The following is a 21,193-nucleotide window of genomic DNA, read 5'->3' as shown; positions in this document are numbered from 1 at the left end:
ATGTTTCGATATCGCCTAAAAAAGATCCATGGAGGCTTCTGGATTACAACTGCTTTCTATATACTCAGCTGGGAAGAATGCATCCCTTTGTAAAATAAATCTATATATAATGATGTGCTAAAATTAAACCTTTAGCACTTCAATGGCATGGAAAATTAAACATCTGATCCTGAATTAAATCATCTTCCTATGTAGTAAAATATTGGTCCTTTTCCTGTTGAGCACAGGCACAATCTTCAAGCCAAAAAGCATCTGATGTAGAAGAGGAAGTAGAAGAAAAGTCACTGTCTTGTTTTACCATTGTCCAATATGGGGAAGGTGCTCTAAAGTCTTTTGGAACCTCCATGTTCTGCTCATCAGAATTCTTATGAATCATAACATCACATCCGATGTCTTCTCCTACAGTAAATATATGATTCTTTTTTTTATATCCATGCCAGTCTGTGGAGATTGATGACAGCTTCCTTGTAGAATGATGCTGAAATGATTGTGGAGACTTATAGTACTTAAATCGTTCATCTAACTGGACATCTTCATCATCCTCACTACTAGAGAAAGATGTATCTTCTTCCTGCTCATATTTCCTTGATGTGCTAAAATGGGAAGAATAAGTAATGAAATAGATTTTAAAATTTGCAGTATTGGGGCAGCTAAGTGGCATAGAACCACGTAGACAGAGCTATGGACTTGGAGTCAGGAGAACCTGAGTTCAAATCCAGCCTCAGACACTTGACATCTCCTAGCTGTGTGACCCTGGACAAGTCATTTAACCCCAGTTGCCTCGCCAATAAATAAATAAATGATTAAAAAAAGATATTTGCAGTATTTTTAGAATTCTTAAATGAATTGTCCTACAATCTGCATTAATCTCCCTTTTAAAAATTTTAAGTAACCTTTAATCTTTTCTATACCTAGACTTTACTTTAAAATACCTTGCACAATTCATAAGAACTATGTTAAAATTAAGCTCAGGCTTTTTCTATGAGTGATAGTGAGAACTAAAGGTCAATGCTTTATTCTTACTGCATCCAGTTCAGTCCCTAAAGGAGTATGGAGTCCATTGGTGCTACTACATTTCTGGCCTCCTTTGACTTCTCTCTAGAGACTGAGTAAAGGTGAAATGATATCACAAAGCAACTGTATCTTTTGGGGGTTCAAATGAAATGGTTGAGTACCTTCAAAATGGCAGAGTTCTATTTATAGTAATGCTAGGAAGTCACTGCTTCTTTTCATATCTACTGCTTAATGAAATTAAATATTCAGTCTTGTGTTTCTATATATTGCTTTGTAGTTCTTTTACCACTTTCCATCCAAGGGTCCTCTTGCTGCTCACTTAATTACATCTTTTTTTTTTTCATAAGGACCTCCAACAACTTTTCTGTAACTTGCCTTTGTTTTCTTTCATTTGAAGGATAGTTTTATGCTATCCGTCACCTTTCCTCATGACATTTGAACCTCTCCTAATTCTCACACTCTTACTCTCACTTTCTCTCTCTCTCTCTTTCTCACATACTCACACACACACACACACACACACACACATATACACACACACCTGACTATCCACCCTTACTCACATGTAGTCCTGTTACCACCCAGATGGGTAAACATGTATTTGTGAAAAGTGAACTCCAGTGTATTCTGCTTCCAAACTATAATATAATACACTGACATTTCATGAAGTTGGTATTATAATCACTAACTTACCAATTAGTTCTCAGGTCACTGCCAACTTGATTTGTTAATAAGGATTTAATTACTCTGCACAATAAATTTACCAACTTTTAACTATATGCAAATAGAACAAAATTGTTCTTACTTATGGCTAAGTCTTACTGTTTTGAGTTTAGATCCAGCTTTATAGAAAACTCAAAAGACCTTAGATCCTACATATTCACAAGCTCATCCTATTCTCTCTGGTCCCAACATGTTCAGATGATTGCATTATTTTAAATTAATGACCATAGGTCATTTCTCATTCTTAGTAAAATGTGTACTTGTCAATACAGTCTTATAGACAAGCAGCAGCATGATGTAGAGAAAGCACACTGGCCTTGGAAATCAAGAGACCTGGGTTCATATCCTAGTTCCAAAACTGTAGTGTGACTACAGGCTCTTAACTTTCCTGACCCTCAAGGTGCCCTTATCTGTAAAAGGAAGGAGATATACTACTGTCAAACAGGGTTGGTGTGAAGTGTCCCATAAGCCTTAAAGCACCATAAAGTATGAGCTGTACATGACTGCTAGATTTAACAGCAACATAAAATAGGAATAACTAGGGAAAATTAGGAAGAAAGGTTTTTTGATTAGTGAAATCAGGGAAGTACTTGAATGAATCTGTTGTGGGGAAAATGTATTTTCCTAACACATAATGCTGTATACCAGAACAATAATTTTAGAAATGTGCTTCAAAACTCAGCAAATCCTAATTATCACCAATATCTTTTCTACCCATCTGATCCACTCTCCCTTTAAACATGGATCACATTTTATCTACATAAATATTTTTCACCACATAATAAATTTATATCAAAATAGAAAATGTTGAGAAAAAAAACCCACTTACTGAGTTATTACTGCTGCAGGCTTAGTCTCAGGAATTAAGTCATCTATGTTTTGCCATTCTGGTGGTATGTCAATAAAATCTTGGTAAACTCTGATTTGGAGTATTGCACCTATGGGGATATGGTGCAAAAGCTGTAAAAATTCTCGAAGTGTATATCCTAACACATTTGAATGGCCGACTGAAATCAGAACATCACCTAAAAAAAAAGTTGAAAACCGCCCCCCAGCAATTTACTTAACAGTTTAAAGCATACCAAATCAATTTGAAACCTTACCATTACCTCTAGTTATTGTCCTATATCTTTGCTCCATTTCACAGCCCAACTTCTAGAAATAGCTGTACTCTTACTGCCTCCATTTCTCATATCATTTCTCAAGCCTTGGCAATCTGACTTCTGACTTTGTTATTCAACTGAAATTGCTTCCAAAGTTATTAATAATCTTTCAAATATATTTTTATTCTAACTTCAACACATAAAATGGACATGTCCATATATACCATAGTGCAGAAAAAGAGGACTGTTTATGAAACCAAATCCTCTTGTGTACAGCTTTTCTTTTTAAACATATAATAAATTCAACATGCAACTTTTAAAGCTTTCCTGTTTATTTGTAGTTCTTTCTGGCCTTCTGTTCTATTCTGTGTATTTAAAAAATGTTTCAATAACCTTTTCTCTCTCTCTCGGGGAGGTGTGGGGTGCCTAGGCCCTCTCTTCCTATCTCAGTCTACCACTGGCTGGGAAAAAAGCAAAATAAAAATAAAATCCTTTGAACAAATATGCAGTCATGCAAAATAAATTCCCACCTACAATGGCCACATTGGAAAATGTATTCTTACTCTGCTTGATACATCATCTCTCTCTCACTCTCTCAGGATGTGGGTACCATGTTTCATCACTGATCCTCTGGAATACTGGCTGGATTCTAATTCTTAAGCCTTTCAAAGTTGTTTGTCTTTACAATGTTGTAGTCACTGTTCAATCTGTATCAATTCATATGTCTTCCTAGATTTCTCTGAAAATGATCCTTTTTTCATGTCTTATGGCACAATGATAATATTTGAAGAATTAAGAGATGGCTTTTTTTCTTGATCCTCATTCTTCTAGACCTCTCTGCAGCATCTGACATTTCTGACCATCCTCTCCCAGATTTTCTTAACAATTTTTATAACTTTCTAGGTAGTCTAGTCCAGGGACAGGGAACCTGAGGCCTCAGGCCACATGTGGCCTTCTAGGTAGCCTTTTGACAGTCCAAGTTTTACAGAACAAATCCTTTTATTAAGGGGATTTATTAAGGGCTGTACTTGAGGACCTAGAAAGCCATATGTGACCTTGAAGTCGAAGGTTCCCCACCCCTGGACTACAGGAAGCATTTGTAACACCATCCTTATAGAAATCCATACCACTACCAGAGGTCATAGTTTTTATTTTTACTCTGTATACTAAGACAGGATTGTATATTTCAATGATGTCAAGTTCTTTCCTGAAAGAAAAGCCCATCCTTTTTTTTTTTTTTCAAGTACCAGTGATGGTTTGTGGCTGCAAATCATTTGATACCACAACCTCAGCAATGAAGAGATCCATGATAGACATAAATGAGCAGCAGTGTATAACAAACAAGGAATTGTATACACAAAAGATATCATCCAAGAGATGTATGACTGATAATTTAATGAGAGTCAAGGGTAAGATATGGAATAAGTGGGTACTGTTTTGTACTCCTGTGGAGTATTTATAGGAAGAAATGGACAAGAGTTGGCTGAAATGCCCACACACAGAGGAGATAACAGATCCACCAAACAATTAAATTAGTACACCTGTCATTTGAAAAGAGCAGCAGGCTGGCAAGAAACCTATACTCTCCAAGTCATTTTAATTGATTAAAACCTCTGTTAGAGTTAGCATTAAGGCTCGAGAGTACTTAACAAGTTCTAAAGGCAAGCAATATTTGACAGGAATTTCTTACAGTAAATTAACCCTGTTCAAAGCAATTAACCAAAACCAATGGCAATGAACCATAACTATAAAAAATTAAATGCTCAGAAATCAGAATCAAGTTTCTGGTGCTAAGAAATAATAGATTTTGAGGGCTCTGGATCAAAAGCTAGGCATATCATCTAGAAACTCAACATTTTTTGAGAACCAAAATATTGTGCCAGGTGCTGAGATCTTAGAATTATTTATTGGCACTGAGAATTAAAAGGATAAATTACAGGTATACTTCAAAACCCACAGGCTGAGAATAATGCAACTGGCTTATTATAAAAAGGTTTGGGCCCTTTCATTTTTTTCAAGAATAACTTTAAATTCTGTGAAACCACTGAAACTGTAACCCCCGAAACTGTACTGATGCTATCAATTGTTCTTGGTTTCCATTTTACATTAACAACTATACAGTCCCACACCATCCCATTTGGGCACTCAACGTTAACACCATGATTTTCAGATTGATTCAGGAGAACAAAGAGGACTGCAGACTATCCTAGATGACCAGTTAGATCCAACTCTTTCATTTGTACATACAGCCCAAAGCGCTGTTCCCTTTTCCTTTAATAAATCCATTTGGAGATTATCTTAAAAAAGTAAGCTGGGTTTATTTACACAATTATCAATTCTGTATTTTTGTTTAATTCATTCAGTCTTTAGAATACTGTATTTTTATGGAAAAACTTGCTTACAACAATATCTATCTCTAAGGAAATATCATATTATAAGTGAACTATGAAATTGGAGTTTTTTACCTCATTCACCAGGACCACTCACCATTTTATCTATGTTTCTAATCCTTTCACTCTTCGTAAATCACCACTTCTAGCATGCCACTATTCTGCTAAAGAATCTGAAATTGTTCCCCATTGCTTAGAAGACAAAAGCTTTGGCTCATAATGACAAGGAAGGCCTTTGATAACCTAATTCTAATCTCTCTCTATGAATAGTCTATTCTGATCAGGTCAGTCAGTCACCAACCTAACAGGGGCTATTTTTTTTTTTTTTTGCTTTTTTTTGTGTCATGGATCCCTTGGGCAGTCTCGTAAAGCCTGTCTCCTTCTCAGAAGAATGTTTTTAAATGCATAAAAGTACAAAGAATCACAAAGGGAACCAATAATGTCAAAATACAATTTTCAAAAAAAAATTTTTTAAATCACAGACCCCAAGTTAAGAACCTCTGCTTAGCCTCTTTGTTCATATTCTTCCTTCCTCCTGGAATGCTCTTCCCCTTCTCTTCCTATCCAATGCAGCCTTCAAAATTTGGCTCAAGCTCTACCTCCTTGGATAAAGCCTTTCCCTAAAACTCCAGCTACCTGATCTCCCCTCTCCCAGGCTCCAAACTCAGTTATCTCCAGCCCCTGCCTCTAACCTCTCTAGGCCTGGGCACAGGTTTTCTGTATCACATAATAAACTCCTCTTTGGGGCATATATTGCTGAGAGATAAGCAATTATTGGGGAGATCCAGGGTTTTCTCCTTAACCTGTTCCTTCATTCAAAGTCTAGTCTTTCAAGGAAACCTCTGACCTTGCCCAAAAATTTACCACACTTAGGCCATCTTATCTAGGTGGAATTGTTGCCCCACCCAACTAGAAACACCTTACAAAGAAAATCTAATCTGGGTGAAATCCAGCCAAATGTGTTCTAGTCAGACAGATCTGAGTGAACAGTCAAGTCTCCCAGTCCCTCATTAGAATAGGTCCATCTCTCATTATAATGTTCATTCTTTTCATTAATTGTTAACCAATCAGAGTTGATTGCCATCTGTCAGGAACACCCACTCTTCCAAGGGCATTATAAGCATCAAAAAGCCACCAGGATGCATCTTTGACATTTGAGAGTGCCACTGACCCCTTTTGTTAATTATCTGCTAGCAATAATTAATAAAATGATTAATCACTCAGAAACTATGTCTCTCAAACTTTTTTATATGTCACATTGCTAAGACTTGTTGATTCTACCTCTACAACATGTCTTAAATCCATTCTCTCTATTCAAACCAAAACCACCCCAGTTCAGGTCCTCTCCACTAGCCAAGAGCAACACACTCCTAACTTACCTCCCCAAATCCAACCTCTCTCTTCTTCAATATCTCTCCCACACAGTTGCTAAGTTGATACTCCTAAAACAGAGATCCAACTATGTCATTTTCCTACAGTTATCTTGAGTCCCTAATGACTCTAGAACACAAACTCCTGTTTGGCATTTGAAGTCTTTCACAATCCAATTTCAGCCAATTTTTCCTTTTTTTTTTTCCCAAACTAATTATACATTATTTTATATAAATATACCAGCTAACTGCTCCCTGTAAACACGCCATGTTTTGTCTCTGTGCCTTTGCACAAGCTGTAATCCATGACAAATGTTCTTCCTAATCTCAGCTTCTTGGAAATCCCTCCCTTCAAGGCCCAGTTTAGGTTCTATTTCCTATAAAAGGCCTTTCCTGATTTCATCCAGTTGTTAGTGTTTCCCTATCCCCCCCCACATATGTTTATCTTGTGTGTGTGTGTGTGCATATATATACATATGTGTGTGTGTGTGTGTGTGTATAATATTTACTTATCTACATACAAGCTATATCCTCCAGTGGAATGTAAGTAAGGTCCTCAAGGGCAGAGGCTATCTCTTTTTTGTCTTAGTACTCTCCAGCACTTAGCTTGTTGAATCTCTATGCAGATGATTCCCTTATCTAATTTCTTTCCTAATCTCTAATCCCTTCTCACCAACTGCCTTCTGGAAATATCAAAGACTGCCTCTGTCTTTAAAGAAATTAAAATCTTACTGAGGAGACATTTATATAGCTAAAGTAATTAGAAATAGTACAAAACAGTAGATTATCAAATGTTAAATTGCAGATAATTAAACAAAAATGTAGGCATCTCAAAATAAAATAACTTATCTTTCCCTCAAACCCATCCCTCTTCCCAACTTCATTTTTGTTGAGGGCAGTACCACCCTTCCAAGTCATCCAGACTCAAAACCTAAGTGTCATCCTCAACTTCTCACTATCTCTCACCACAGATGGAATCTATTGCCAAATCTTGGTGTTTCAACCTTCACAACATTACACCTATATGTCCACTTCTCACCACATGTAGCCACCACTCTAGTTCAGCCCCTTGTCACTTCTCACCTGGACTACTGCAATAGCTTTCTAACTGGTCTCCTTGCCTCAAGTCTCTCCCCATTCCAATCCAACCTTCACTTAAAGTGAAGGATGCCAAAGTGATTTTCCTAAAGCATATATTTGACCATGACACTGCCCCCTCCCACACACACTCAAGAAACTCTAGTGGCTCCTTATTTCCATTAGAATCAAATGCAAATCCCTCTGTTTAGCATTTAAAGCTCATAATACATATCATACATACTCTGACCCCTTCCTTTCAGTCCCCTCCATACATTCTATGACACTCTCCCCCCAGTTATAGCCAACACAGCACTCCCATCTCCCAGCCTTTGCATTGTCTCCCTTCCTGTCCCACTCCACTCTGCCTTTCAATGCTCTACTCCTTCCCTTCTGACTCTTTAAGCTATCCTTACTTCTTTCAAGCCTCAGCTCAATCTACAGGAGCTTTTCCCATTCCCCAGCTGCTACCACTTTCCCCTCTGAAATGACTTCCCATCTACTATGTATATACTTATTTACATGTTGTCTCCTTACTCTGTATAAAAAATACCATCTGCCACATAGTAAGCACTCAATGAATATCTTTGGACTGAACAACTAATCACTCATATCAACTATTAGTCAATACCATATATTATGCTACTTGATTATCTGCAATTTAACATTTGATAATTTACTGTTTTGTACTATTTCTAATTACTATAGCTATATAAATGTCTCCTCAATAAGATTTTAATTTCTTTAAAAGCAGAAGCAGTCTTACATTTCATTCCCAGCTTCCACAATAGGCACTCAATAAATACTTGCTGGATTTAATTCAAAATATTTCTTTCCTCTTCTAAAGAGAAAACCTTAACCCACCTAGAAAACCATCAATCCTGACCAATCAGGACAAAGAGCATTTAGCCAATTGAGAAAGTCTCACTTACCAAGATGGACATAACACACTACAGCTAGCATCTGAAATGGAATAAATGTAACTTCTAGGTGGATTGAAGAAGTTAATCTATAAATTAATCTACACAATCTATATAAATTAATCTATATTAATCTATAAGACCTAGGTATCCAATTGATCACCTGGCTTTAGTCTTCCATCCTTGGCAGCCGTTCCTTTCTCCACAAGACTGAGTATCTGGAGATAGGGCCCATGTTGGAAGATAATTAGTCCTAGTCCTTGGGTTCTCATTTTAAGAGAGGTCTTCATTGTTGTGCTCAAGGCGTGTTGTGAAGGGTCTTTTAGAAGTGGAAACACCTCTTTAAACAGAAAGAAAGACAGTAATGTCTATCTAACATCTATTTTCTATGGAAATAAGTTTCATAATAGACATTTTAAGGATTAAAGAATTATTTTTAAAAAGTTTAATCCATTAAGTACTTTCCCAGTGAAATGCTTTTGGCAGTAATTGTTTTCAGGTCATGGATAATTCTCTTTCCAGTATTTCACAAATCATCTTTTAAAGAAAAATGACATGATTTGCTCTTTTTAGACCCTTCTCTGATTCCATGTATCTTCTTATTTTGGAAGTAAAAAATTAAATAAGACTTTTTAGACTACTAAATAGTGCCCTTTCTCCAGCTTCCACCTCCCTAAAGTGCCACTTAGGGCATTGAAATGCTCAAATGTGATCTGGCAACCTATTCCTTGAAGCTGGAGAAAGAGTCTGTCCATGATTAATATATTTATACCCCTTCATCTACCTAATTTTACTTTCACCAACAAAGCTCTGGAAGGGACATGTCTGTAGAAGCAAACACTTAGCCTAACCAGCAATTCACTATGACTAACTATCTGTTTCCCAGAAATGTGTGAGAAAACAAGGGTCACCAAAGAGTGCAAAGGAAAGGAAGGGTAGTAGATGTCCTTCCACGAAGCTCAAGAAATCCAGAACTGTGAAAATCCATTATTTAAATTTTACCACAATTTAGTGGCCTCCTGCATAAGTGAAATAAAAAATTATTGATTGAGAATAATAATACATCTTAAATTATATATTGCTCTAGACTCTGTGGCATAGTGTATAAAACATTGGACTCGGTGTCAGGAAGACAGCATTTTAAACTTAGCTGTGTGACCCTAGCCTAGACAAGGACTTAACCTCTCTGAACCTCACTTATCTATAAAACTGGGTAAGAACAGCACCTATTTAACAATGTTGTCATATTAAATAATGTCATTAAACCTATAAATAGTCTGCTATTATTAGTTTTTCCCAAAATTCCTGGCCAAAAGAACTGAGAGGACAGATGCTTTTTTTTCCAAGGCCAATATATTATTCCTATTTTACAGAAACTGAGATATGGAGGGTACCACTGAGATCTTAAATCTACCCACTTCTAGTCAGGTCCCCTTTAATGCTAATGCCTTTCCCTATGAGACTACTTCCAATTTACCCAGTATATATTTTGTAGGTAGTTATTTGCATGTTGTCTCCCCCATTCGAAGATGAGCTCCTTGAGGGCAAGAACTGTTTCGACTTCTTTGTGGCCCTGCTCTTAGTACAGTGCCAGGCACACAGTAACTGCTTAACAAATGTTTATTGAAACAACCTTCTCGATTTTCACAGAAGGAGCACTGGAAGCGACTCCTCCAAGGCCACAAAGCCGGTTCATGGCAGAGGGCTCAAGTTCTCTGAAGTGAAGACACTTGCCAAGGTTGCCTAGGCAGGAAGCTCCCTGAGGGTGGAGGCTGCGACATTTCTGTCCTGACATCCCTTGGTCCCCATGCAGGACTAACATCCCCTCCCCCCACCAGCTTCAGAGGCGGCCCAGTGTGGCGGCCACAGGGCCTGGGTTCAAACGCTGCCTCGGACACGCCTCAGCCAGGTGCCCCGGGAACTCGAGGGCTCGCCGGCGGGGGTCCTGCGCTCTCATCACCTGCCTTACCATCAAAAGGAACGTTGTCTTCCTCCAAGGCTTTGCGCCGGAGGTCCACAGCCCCGAAAACGGGGTCCATGGAGAGAGGCGGGGGAGGGAAGGGGCAAGGTCGGGGCGAGATGTCCCCACTTCCCCCGAAGAGACGAAGCGTCGCCTCCAACTCCCGCTAACGGTTTCGAACGCCACAGGAGGCAGCTCGAGGCGGCAACCACGGAGCATGCTCCGTGAGCGCGGGGCTAAGGCGACGCGTGCGCTCCAGGATAGGCCGCCAGGGGGTGCTACGCAGCCGCACTGGCGTCCTCTAAACCCTGGCGAGGCTAGAGGGGAGGAGCAGAGAGTGGGAGCTTGCTCAGGGACTTCCTCGAGGAGTGGGAAGGAAGCTTGGGAAGGAAGAGCAACAGAAGGGTGTTAAGGGGATAAGAGGAGAAAGGGAAGTAGGTAAGATGCCGTGGCCTGAACACTTAAGTGTGCTTTGCCCTTCAGTTGTGAGCACCCTTTGGGCAAGGACCATGTTTTTGCCTTTCCACACTGTATGCCCAGGGCTTAGCACAGTGCCTTTACACGTGGTAAACACTTAGTAAATGCTTGTTGTTTTAGGAGGGAAGATGATATGAAGGATTTTGTTGGGAAAATGATAATGATGCAAAAATAAATGGATTTCAATTATTAAAAGAAAAATTCTGACTAGACATAAAGAACTCCTCCCTGCACTGCAGCAGTCTTCTGGGGAAAACTGTGGACTTCGTGAGGAGATCCCATTTGCTCAAGGAAGGTTTATTGATGGTATAGTCCTGCCAAAAGATGGCTACTGAATTCCCCCGATGAATAGGAATACTTCAATAAAGGATCCCTTGAGAAACTGAGCAGGTTTTTAATCACCAAAAGCCATTTTAGTGAGCTCACCACTTTACAAAAGTTAACTTCAAAACGATTCCTCAAGTAATGATGTGTTTCTTTAAAGACAAGAAGAATTACAGTATAAATAAAGTAAAGGATGAAATACTTTTAGGACTAGCACCTAAAACTTCCCTTTTCCACTGAAAGCTGTTTAACTAATCTAAAAACGAAGAAGGCAAACACTACTTCAACAAAGAAAAGTTTTATTGGAATAAGGTTAAACTTTTGCCCCAAATCCTAGAAACAGAAGTCTTAGATTTGTATCATCAGCACACAAGAAACAAAATGGTTCTTCTCAGACTAGGCAGATACAAAAAGTAAACCAAGAAGAATGAAGAAAAGGAAATGTCATTTTTTAAATGTTAATAATCAGTAATCAATGTTAATAACCAAAAATCAACCAGCTTAAGTATAGAAGAATTCCTTAATGATACCACCCTCATCTCCCATGTGTTTTTTTTGTTTGTAATATTGAAATTTTTAAATCCCACCTAGGTTTTCATTGAACTACCTACTAAATTTCATTAAACTACCGATTAAACTATTAAATGTTCATTAAAAATTATCTTTCTACCTATACTATTTAAAATTTTAATCTCTTGGTTTGATTACATCTTGAAATCTCTTTAAATCAATCCATATGTTAATACAATATGATGTCTTCAGTCAACTCTGAGCTCCCAAAGATGTTATTTCATTTTCTTTTCTATGTAACACAATAAACATAGCTTGGAAGGATGAATTTCCTGTGTGTCTGTAGCATTAAGAAGACAAACGGAACAAACACAAAGTTGCAGGATATTAACAAACAAGAACCCATCTATAGATAACGGAAGAATTCATGACCAAACAAGAGATAGAGAGGTTCAAAGAAGGTAAAATGGATAATTTTGATTATATAAAATTTAAAAGTTTTTGCACAAACAAAAACTGGAGCTAAAATTGGTAGAAATGCAGGATGCTGGAGGAAAAATATTTGGAGCAAATTTCTGTAATAAAGATCTCATTTCTGTGATATATGAGGACCTGAGTCAAATTTACAGGAAAAAGAGCCATTCCCCAGTAGTAAATGGTCAAAGATATTAATAGACAATTTTCCGAGAAAATAATCCAAATTATCAATGGTCATATTTTAAAAGTGCTTTAAGTCACTAATAATTAGAGAAATTAAAATTTAAACAACTCTGAGGTTTCACCTTGCACCTGGTCAGGTTAGCTAACATGACAAAAAGGAAAATGACAAATGCTGGAGCAACTGAAGAAAAAGGGGCCCACTGGTGTACTGCTATTGGAACTATGAACTAGTTCAACCATTCTGGAAAGCAATTTGGAACTCTGCCTGAAAAGCTATTAAAATTATTAAATTGTGCATATCCTTTACACGATACTACTACTAAATCTATACTCCAAAGAGATCAAAGAAAGAGGGAAAAGACCCATATGTACAACAGTTTTTATAGCAGCTCTTTTTGTGGTGGCAAAGAATTGAAAATTGAGGGGATGGTCATCGATTGGGAAACAAGTCTATGAATGGGATAGAGTACTTCTGTGCTATACGAAATGAAGAAGGATAATTTTAAAAAAACCTGGAAAGATTTCTATGAACTTATCCAAAGTGAAATGAGCAGAACCAGAACAATTTCTGTGATGATAGCAATATTTAAATAATTGAAATAAATATTTAAATAAATATTTTAAATAATCAATTTTGAAAGACTTAGTAACTCTGATCATAATGAAACACACTATCCACCTCCACACAGACAAGCGATAGACTCAAACTGAGGCATATTTTTTCTTTCTTTTTTTTTTAAAACAGAGCTAATGTGGGAATTTGTTTTGTAAGACTATACATATTTGCAATAGTTTTTTTTTTCTTTCTCAATGGATGGGGTACAGGATAGAAAATTAGGAACTGAAAATAAAATAAATTTGAATTTTTTACAAAAAAGATAGTAATTGTTGTTAAATCATTTCTCCATTATGCCCACCCTTCATGACCCCATTTGGGGTTTTCCTGGCAAAGATACAAAAGTGGTTTGCTATTTCCTTCTCCAGCTCATTTTACAAATGAGGAAACTGAGGCAAACAGGATTAAGTGAAGTGCCCAGGATCACACAGCTAGTAAGTGTCTGAAGCCAGATTTGAATTCAGGAAGCTAAATCTTTCTGACTCCAGGTCCAGCCCTCTATCCACTTCAACACCCATAACTTAGTTTATTAGACAGTTACCTGAGGCACTGAGCCCTTAGTCACACTGCTAATATGTGTCATAATCAGGACTTGTAGCCAAGTTTTTTTATCTACTACACTACAACACCACCACCCCCTTTTATTATTTTTATTATCGCTTTAAAAGTCAGGCAAGAGGCAGCTAGGTGGTGCAGTGGATAGAACACTGGCCCTGAAGTCAGGAGGACCCGAGTTGAAATCTGGTCTCAGACCAAACACTTGCCACTTACTAGCTGTGTGACCCTGGGCAAGTCACTCAACCCCAACTGCCTTAAAAAAAAAAAAAGAAAGAAAAAAAAAGTCAGGCAAAAAATATCCTTCCTTTTTAGATACTTCACCCTGCTTTCTCCAATATAATCAAGAGATGGACTCTGTTGGCTGTTTGCTACTGAGACTCAGAGCACCGCTGGCTCTCCTGAATTTGCCAGCTTACACGGACATTCCCATCCAAAATACTGTTGCCTAAAATCAGGAATAAACACAAAAGAAACAGAGGTACCATGTGCTCATGGACATGGACATACGGTGGTAGAGAGAGGGAGAATAGACAGCTGCTCCTCCCCCACTGAGTAGCTCAACAAAGAAAGAAACATAGAAATGTCCTAACCTTTTGTATGCAAACTCAGTTCTCTCTTAGAAACTCCAGTCATCAGTTTTCGTGGCTCCACAGCCAATTAGAAGACTTTGCATCATCACATAGTACCAAGCTGTCAGTCATGCATAGCTGGAAAAAAATCTACCAAATTTCCACTTGTTGGATTAGAACCAGATAGAGAATATCTGCATGTGTTCTGTATAACTGGCCAGGAAAGGCAAATCCAAGCATGCTCCGTTCCCGTAATATCTAAACCTCATAGGGTTGTTATGAGGACCAAAAAAGATAATACAAAGGTGTCCAAAAAGTCTTAATGTAGTTTGTTTAAAACGATATTAAGACTTTTGGGACACTTGTATATGTTAAATGCTTAATAAATCTTAAAGAAATATATGAATGTTAGCTATGATTATTATTCCCTGTAACTTCCACCAAAGTAATTTCACAATTAAAGCATCAGAGACATGCTGTGTGAAAAGAAGGAACAGAACAATTTGTTTTTGTTTTTTGTTTTTTTAGGCAACTGGGGGTTAAGTGACTTGCCCAGGATCACACAGCTAGTAAGTGGCAAGTGTTTGGTCTGAGGGCACATTTGAACTCAGGTCCTCCTGACTTCAGGGCCAGTGCTGTATCCACTGCGCCACCTAGCTGCCCCTTGAACAATTTGTTAAGCACTGACTGTGTGCTACTATACTAAACAAATTACAAATTCTATTTCATTTGATTATCAGGACAACCCTGTGAGGTAAGTACTATTATTATTCCCATTTTTCTTTTTAACCAATTGAAGAGACTGAAATAGGCAGAGGTTAAGTGAATTGCCAAGGGTCACCCAGCTAAGAAAGTATCTGAGGTCAGATTTGACAGGTCTTCTTGACTGCAAGCCCAGCACTCTATCCACTGTGCCACCTACCTGCCTCCCATAGCACCTTTTAAAGTCAAATTCAGTTGTGAGGGTAGCAAAAAGAAATTGGTGAATAGCTGAACAAATTGTGGTGTGTAAAAGTAATGGAATATCACTGTACCGTAAGAAATGACAAAGCGGATGGTTTCATAGAAACCTAGGAAGGTTTGTATACCTGATACAAAAAGAATTGAGAAGAACATATTTATGTAATAGCAACATGGTCAAGAAAAGAATTAAAGATTTAAGAACCTGATCAATGCGATGACAAAGCACAATTCTAGAAGATAAATAATGAAACAAACATGCTTGCCACCTCCCAACAAAAAGATGATGAACTCAAGGTGCAGAAAGAGAATTTTGTGAACGTAGCCAATGAGGGGATTTGTTTTGCTTGAATGTGCATATTTGATACTTGGAACATGGGTTGTTGGGGGCTTTTTGTTGTTGTTTTTTGGGGAGAAAAGAGCTAGCAGTAAAAATTAAGAGAAAAGAGAATCTAAGAAATTTTAAAATGCACAGAAGAGAACAGAAGGAAGTAAAAAATGGAGGCTGAGATCAGTTTTGAAAATAACATGTTGAATTTATTTTATACTTAAAAAGAAACACAAACTCTGTAATCCATTCTCAGTTACATGTGTGATCCTCTTTTTCTGTTCTACTTTGTATATGAAAATTCTCATCTTATTTGGTTTTTGTCAAATTCAGGATAAAAAAATATATGGAGGGAGTGGTATGAGGGCAGCTTTAACAACTCTCCTCCCACAAAGAGTCTGAGCCTCTTATGCATGGTAAAAATTATACAAAATTCTTTAAGAAATGCAACCACATAAATGTGAGGGACTGTCTGATGTTGGCAGCTACCAGGTTGGGTGCTGTGGCAAGGGTAGGGTAAGATCTGGGTATTTTGGAAGTCGAGGCAGGGACTGTGGTAGGCAGAGTCGTGTGTACTGGGATGGGCTGGATACGGAGAAGCCATGAGGCAATTGGGCAGTGCTATGAGATAAGCTGGGTGCAAGGAAGTAGCAGAGCCTGAGCTCCTGAGGCAAGGGGCGGTGCCACGTGGGAGTGGGATGGCAGAGGACTGAGTTCCCTCTGCTTAGTCCCCTCCCTATATGCAACGTCATCCCCAGATGCCTCTTGTGACCTTCCTGACCTCCGGGTCCCTTTGTGCAGCACTGACCCAGTCCCCTCCTGAGTCTGACTTCCTAGGTCACGTACTCTTGTCTATGCGTCAATCCCAGATGCCTCCTTCCTGTATCCAATCCTAGCCTCCTACGTCACTCCCTCCCCCTTGGTGTGCTAAACTCAGACAGCCCCTTCCGGTATCTGACCCTACAATCATTGGCTAGTAGCGGGCTGGGGAGGAGGGGCTAAGTAGGTACTTAGGAACAAGCGTGGTCAGAACACACGTGCGCTCTCCCCTGGCTCCTGCCCTGTTGCTCTGGTCTTGCTGTTTGGGCTTGCTATGATGGTTTGCTGTGTTGGCCTCTGAATAAAGCTCTGGTGTTGGTGCCTCCCGATGGCTTGTCTCTGTGTGGTGATCCGGCTGAGGACCGAAGACCCAGGAGTGGGTAAGACTCTGGCAGTGCACTTCTTTTAAGAGAAGTGGGTACTGGCGCACGACTGGCAGAGGGCCGGCGTGCGGCCCGTATACATAAATATCTCTGTCCAGTGACCTTCAGATTATTAATATCAAGTTAAGCAAAAAACAAAGAGATATCTCCTTGCTGGTGACATGGAGAATGTCTTGGTATAGATGACAAGATTTATCAGATACTCCTGTTTGCTAATGTATTGTGTTGACTCCATTAAGACCCAGAATATTATAGGATCTCTTGAATTAGGTCCATGGTTACTCAAAAGTGATTGACCTAACAATTCAAAAAGCAAAAACTAAATGAACGAAAAATGGCCACCACTCCATTAACATCCGCAAACATACTTAAGCCGTATTTTCTACTAGGAAGCTTACTGTGATAAAAAGCACTGTACTTAATTTTTAGAGAGAATAAAGAAGCAGTATGGTATGGCAGAGAGAGCAGTAGATTTGGAATCAGACTACTCTATGAGCACCACAGAATCAAAGCTTTGAATTGTTGTGCTGGAGAAGACATTTTAAGGTCCCTTGCACAGCAAGGAGATCAAATTAGTCAATACTTAAAGAAATTAATTCAAACTGTTCATTGGAAGAACAAATACTAAAGGTGAAACTTAAATACTTTGGCCACATAATCGTTAGACAGGACTCACTGGAAAAAACCCTGATGTTGGGAAAGATTGAAGGCAAAAGGAGAAAGTGATGACAGAGAATGAGATAGTGTAATGGAAGCAATGTACATGAACTTGGACAGGCTTTGGGAGATAGTGGAGGACAGAATGATTTGGTGTGCAATATATTATCCATGGGGTTACAAAGAGTTAGACATGATTGAATGACTGAATAACACCAGCCCATGGATATGGCAATATCATCTCAGCCCTCTGGGCCTCAATTCCCTATTTATGTAGCCACATAGGAGTTTAGCTGAGTACTTTGTTGTAGGGTGTCTGATTACCTGAATAAAACATACCAACCTTCTTCTATCGGCTCTTTTCCTTGTTCAGTTTCTCTCCAAGTCCACAAAGAAGTCTAAGGTATAGGTATTTAAGAAAGTCTCTCTCTAGTCAGATCATTCCCACATTGGCCTGAGCTGAGAAACATTTTTCCCTTTTCGGTTTCACTCTTTCAATCTCAAACTGGGTTTACTGGCTTGAACTAAAATGACTATAAATGGCTTTATACTTTAACAGTATTTTCTTTTTTTTTCTTTGGCTAGGCAGGCAGTGGGATTAAGTGACTTGCCCATGGTCACACAACTAGTAAGCATTATGTGTCTGAGGCCAGATTTGAACTCAGGTCCTCCTGAATCCAAGGCCAGTGCTCTATCCACTGTGCCACCTAGCTGCCCCAACAGTATTTTCAAATAACATAAGGTTATATACAACATAAAATAAAGCACCTCTCTACTCTCCCTCCCTGACAGGTTAGTGTTTTGGAGATTTTCCTCTCAGGGAAACCTTGTGTCCTAGACTGGTGCTCTCCCCAACAAATGAGTTTACCTTTAAAAAGTCATTTGGGAGTATTTTTCATGCTACTTATTTCTGGTACTTTTTGTGGCCTTGGGTAACAAAATTACAAAATTACTTTAGTGGCAGCAATAAGTAGTTGGAGGGAATGATGAATTTTGAGAAGGGGTCAGTCATTGAATTTCTTACCACCATTGCCAGGTCACACTATCAACAACTTTCTCCAATTCTCATACCTCTCCAAAATAGGAATAATATGTAAGGGATAAAGCAATTTCATTGTCTCCATCATCTAGGACACCAAGAACCCAAACAAGCTGAAAACTCAATGAACTAACAACAGAGTAAGTTAATCCCTACCTACCTGCTCACTCAGCATCCCCTCCCCCACCACCCACCACACTCCTCCAAGCAGGCTACACAAGCTGACCCACATGCTTCCAATAGGTGGCTCCATGCCACCTTCCCTCCTAGCAAGGAGGCCTCCTTGATGGTCCAGTGCCCATTGAGATTGAATTGGCAGACTTTTGCTCAGGCTGTGATAGTGCTGCAGTGCTCTATGGAACAACAGAGCTCAGTCAGATAAGGAGAACAGAGGAACAGGGGCAAGACACATACATGTGTGGCACTCCACTAAGCTTGAGGGAAAGTACTCAGCATCCTGATTCCCTCAGAAGTCACCTGAAGCAAAAACTGAGGTCAGTGAACCATTAATTGTGCAGGATGGGAGGAGGTCAAGACACTTGAGATCCAGTCTCCAGTGAAACTGTCATCAAAGAATGTATGGCCTGCACAGCAGAAATAATTAGCAGAACAGAACTTGTATCCATGGTGGCAAGTCTCAACAAATAAAGAAAAGAGAGAATAGCTGATTAGAAATGCAAATATAGAGAAGTGAAGGATACTCTAGGGGGAAAAAAAGCAATAACATTAAAAGTAAGAAAATCAAACTGATATGGTCTCCATTTTTGTGATTGATTCTATTCTGTTGTCACCCCACTTTTTGTATACTGCCTAAGTTATATTTCTTTGTCTCTGAGTTAAGTTCATAAGGTCAGCTTTCCTCTCTGAGTTAATTAAGTTTGGAAGTTCAATGTTCCTGCAAATCACTGTTCTATTCTTGTGTCAAGGAAATCTGTTATCCTTGAAGGATACAAGTGGATGCCAGGTAGTCTGATCTGTTATCTCTGTAACACTGACCAGCCTTCAGGAAAGTCTAGTCTGTTATCAATGTGATGCTAACTAGCCATGCAGTTGAATACCACCAATGAGCTTTCCACAGTGACAAGATGGAAGGAGGGGTTGTAGCTAGCCCTGCATTGCAAATTTCCATCCAATCATGTTATTTTCCCATCTATGTTGTTGCCTTGTAGCTTTTTTATGTGCTTCCTTTTGTCTGTAAAAATGATCTGTCTGCCCTCATTGGAGATATTTTGACCTGCTATTTTATTGGTAATTGGTACCCTTTTATTGGTAATTGCTAGCCTTACCAATAAAATGAACATGCTCAGAACTTTGTGCCTTAGTTTATCTTAATTTCAATTGTAACAAGAACATGATCTCCGTACAAGCAAAACATTGATCTCAAAGACAAGATACACAGAGACAACTTGAGGATTATAGGACTCCTAGAAGAATTCCAATAAGTCAAAAACCCAAACACCACAATGCAAAAAATAAAACCAGAAAGCTGCCCAGAACACAGAACACAGAACAGATCTGAACACTGAAAATAAAATGCTATTTGAAAGAATCCATAGATTACCTCCAGAAAAATCCTAATGCTGCAAACTCAAAGTCACATAGTAGTTAAATTTAACAGACAAAAAAATTCTGCAAGCAACCAAGAGAAAGACCATCAAATATAAAGTAAAAGAAATTCAAATAACACTAGATTATTCTATACTTAGCAGAAACTATAGGAGGGAATGGAATAACATGTGCCAAAAAGCAAAAGAACTCTAGATGCAGCCCAAGGGAACCTACCCCACAAATATGAGTCTAATCATAAATGAAAAAATATGGATATTTAATAAAAAAGTTGTTCAAAATTTTCCTAGAAAGAAAACCAGACATAAAGAGATTATTTGCTTCTCAAATACAGCAGATAACAGAAATATGAGGATGCCAAATGAATACAGCAACTAAGGACAAAAGTTACAGAAACCATTAAAAGATTTCTTTTTAAATATACTTGAGGAGACAAAAATGCAGAAGTCAAATAGAAATGATGGTGGAGAAACAGTCCTGTAACAACATGGACTAAACCTCACAACATTTTTTCTACATGTGAATCAATATTTCTTGTGAAACTAAATTATAGAATAAGAGGGCACATAAAAAGGAGGAAGAAGATATAAGGGGAATATGTGATGTAATCATGTCAAAGTGTAACAATGAAGGAAAAGTAAACTCCAGCTACTTTTTTTACTGTTACTCGGAAAAAGAGAGCCTACAGGAGAATGAAGAAAGGGAGAAAGAAAGGGGGAAACCCTTGTTTCAGTTGTGGGAGAGGTACCACTGGTATATGCTCATATAAAAGAAGAGAGATATTCTATAAAGGGTCTTGGAGATCTTAGAATGGGTATTATATTCTTGGATTTGGTGCTTAGAGAGATCACTCATCCATCCTGCCTCAGGAGAAAAGAAATCAGGCAACAGGCAACCCAGGGCATGGACCTAGGAAAGAGATTTTGAGACAAATTGGGGGGGGGGATGACCAAAGGGAGGACAAAGGTCAGTAATGAACTGTACAATCAGGAACAATGTAGGAAGATTCATACAATGAAGCAATTTTCTCTCACCTTCAGGAACTAGTAATTCTAAGGGTAAGGTACAACAGAAAAAAAGGGTGGGGGAGACAGCAAAATCTATAAGGCAATAACTGAAACCATTCAGAAGAGGGAATCCAAAGTAGATACCTCAAAAGTAGATACCTTC

The 21,193-nt window shown here is 38.6% G+C and overlaps 1 protein-coding gene across 1 annotated transcript; it reads right to left on the bottom strand.

Annotated features, from left to right (window-relative positions):
• Positions 1–187: 187 nt before the first annotated feature.
• On the bottom strand, positions 188–18,710 carry LOC114052000 (PDZ domain-containing protein 9-like). Its single transcript, XM_027874408.1, has 5 exons — positions 18,614–18,710; positions 10,744–10,937; positions 10,567–10,711; positions 2,567–2,675; positions 188–593 (listed from the first exon to the last, which is right to left on the bottom strand). The coding sequence occupies exons 1-5, from the start codon at positions 18,708–18,710 to the stop codon at positions 188–190; spliced, it is 951 nt and encodes a 316-aa protein (XP_027730209.1).
• Between the last annotated feature and the right edge of the window lie 2,483 nt (positions 18,711–21,193).

This window comes from Vombatus ursinus, unplaced genomic scaffold (genome assembly GCF_900497805.2).
Source record: "Vombatus ursinus unplaced genomic scaffold, bare-nosed wombat genome assembly UNPS02014807.1, whole genome shotgun sequence".
NCBI classification, from domain to species: domain Eukaryota; kingdom Metazoa; phylum Chordata; class Mammalia; order Diprotodontia; family Vombatidae; genus Vombatus; species Vombatus ursinus.
This window is presented reverse-complemented; position numbering and strand designations above follow the sequence as displayed.

Excerpts from the sequence above, each read along its gene's own strand:
- LOC114052000 (XM_027874408.1), bottom strand. The coding sequence starts at position 18,710 with ATGGAGCCACCTATTGGAAGCATGTGGGTCAGCTTGTGTAGCCTGCTT. Across the intron at positions 10,938-18,613 it reads GATGCTGAGTGAGCAGGTAG|CTTCCTTCCCACTCCTCGAG; the intron begins GTAGGGATTAAC and ends TTCCTTCCCAAG. Across the intron at positions 10,712-10,743 it reads GCCGCCTCGAGCTGCCTCCT|GCGACGCTTCGTCTCTTCGG; the intron begins GTGGCGTTCGAA and ends CGGGAGTTGGAG.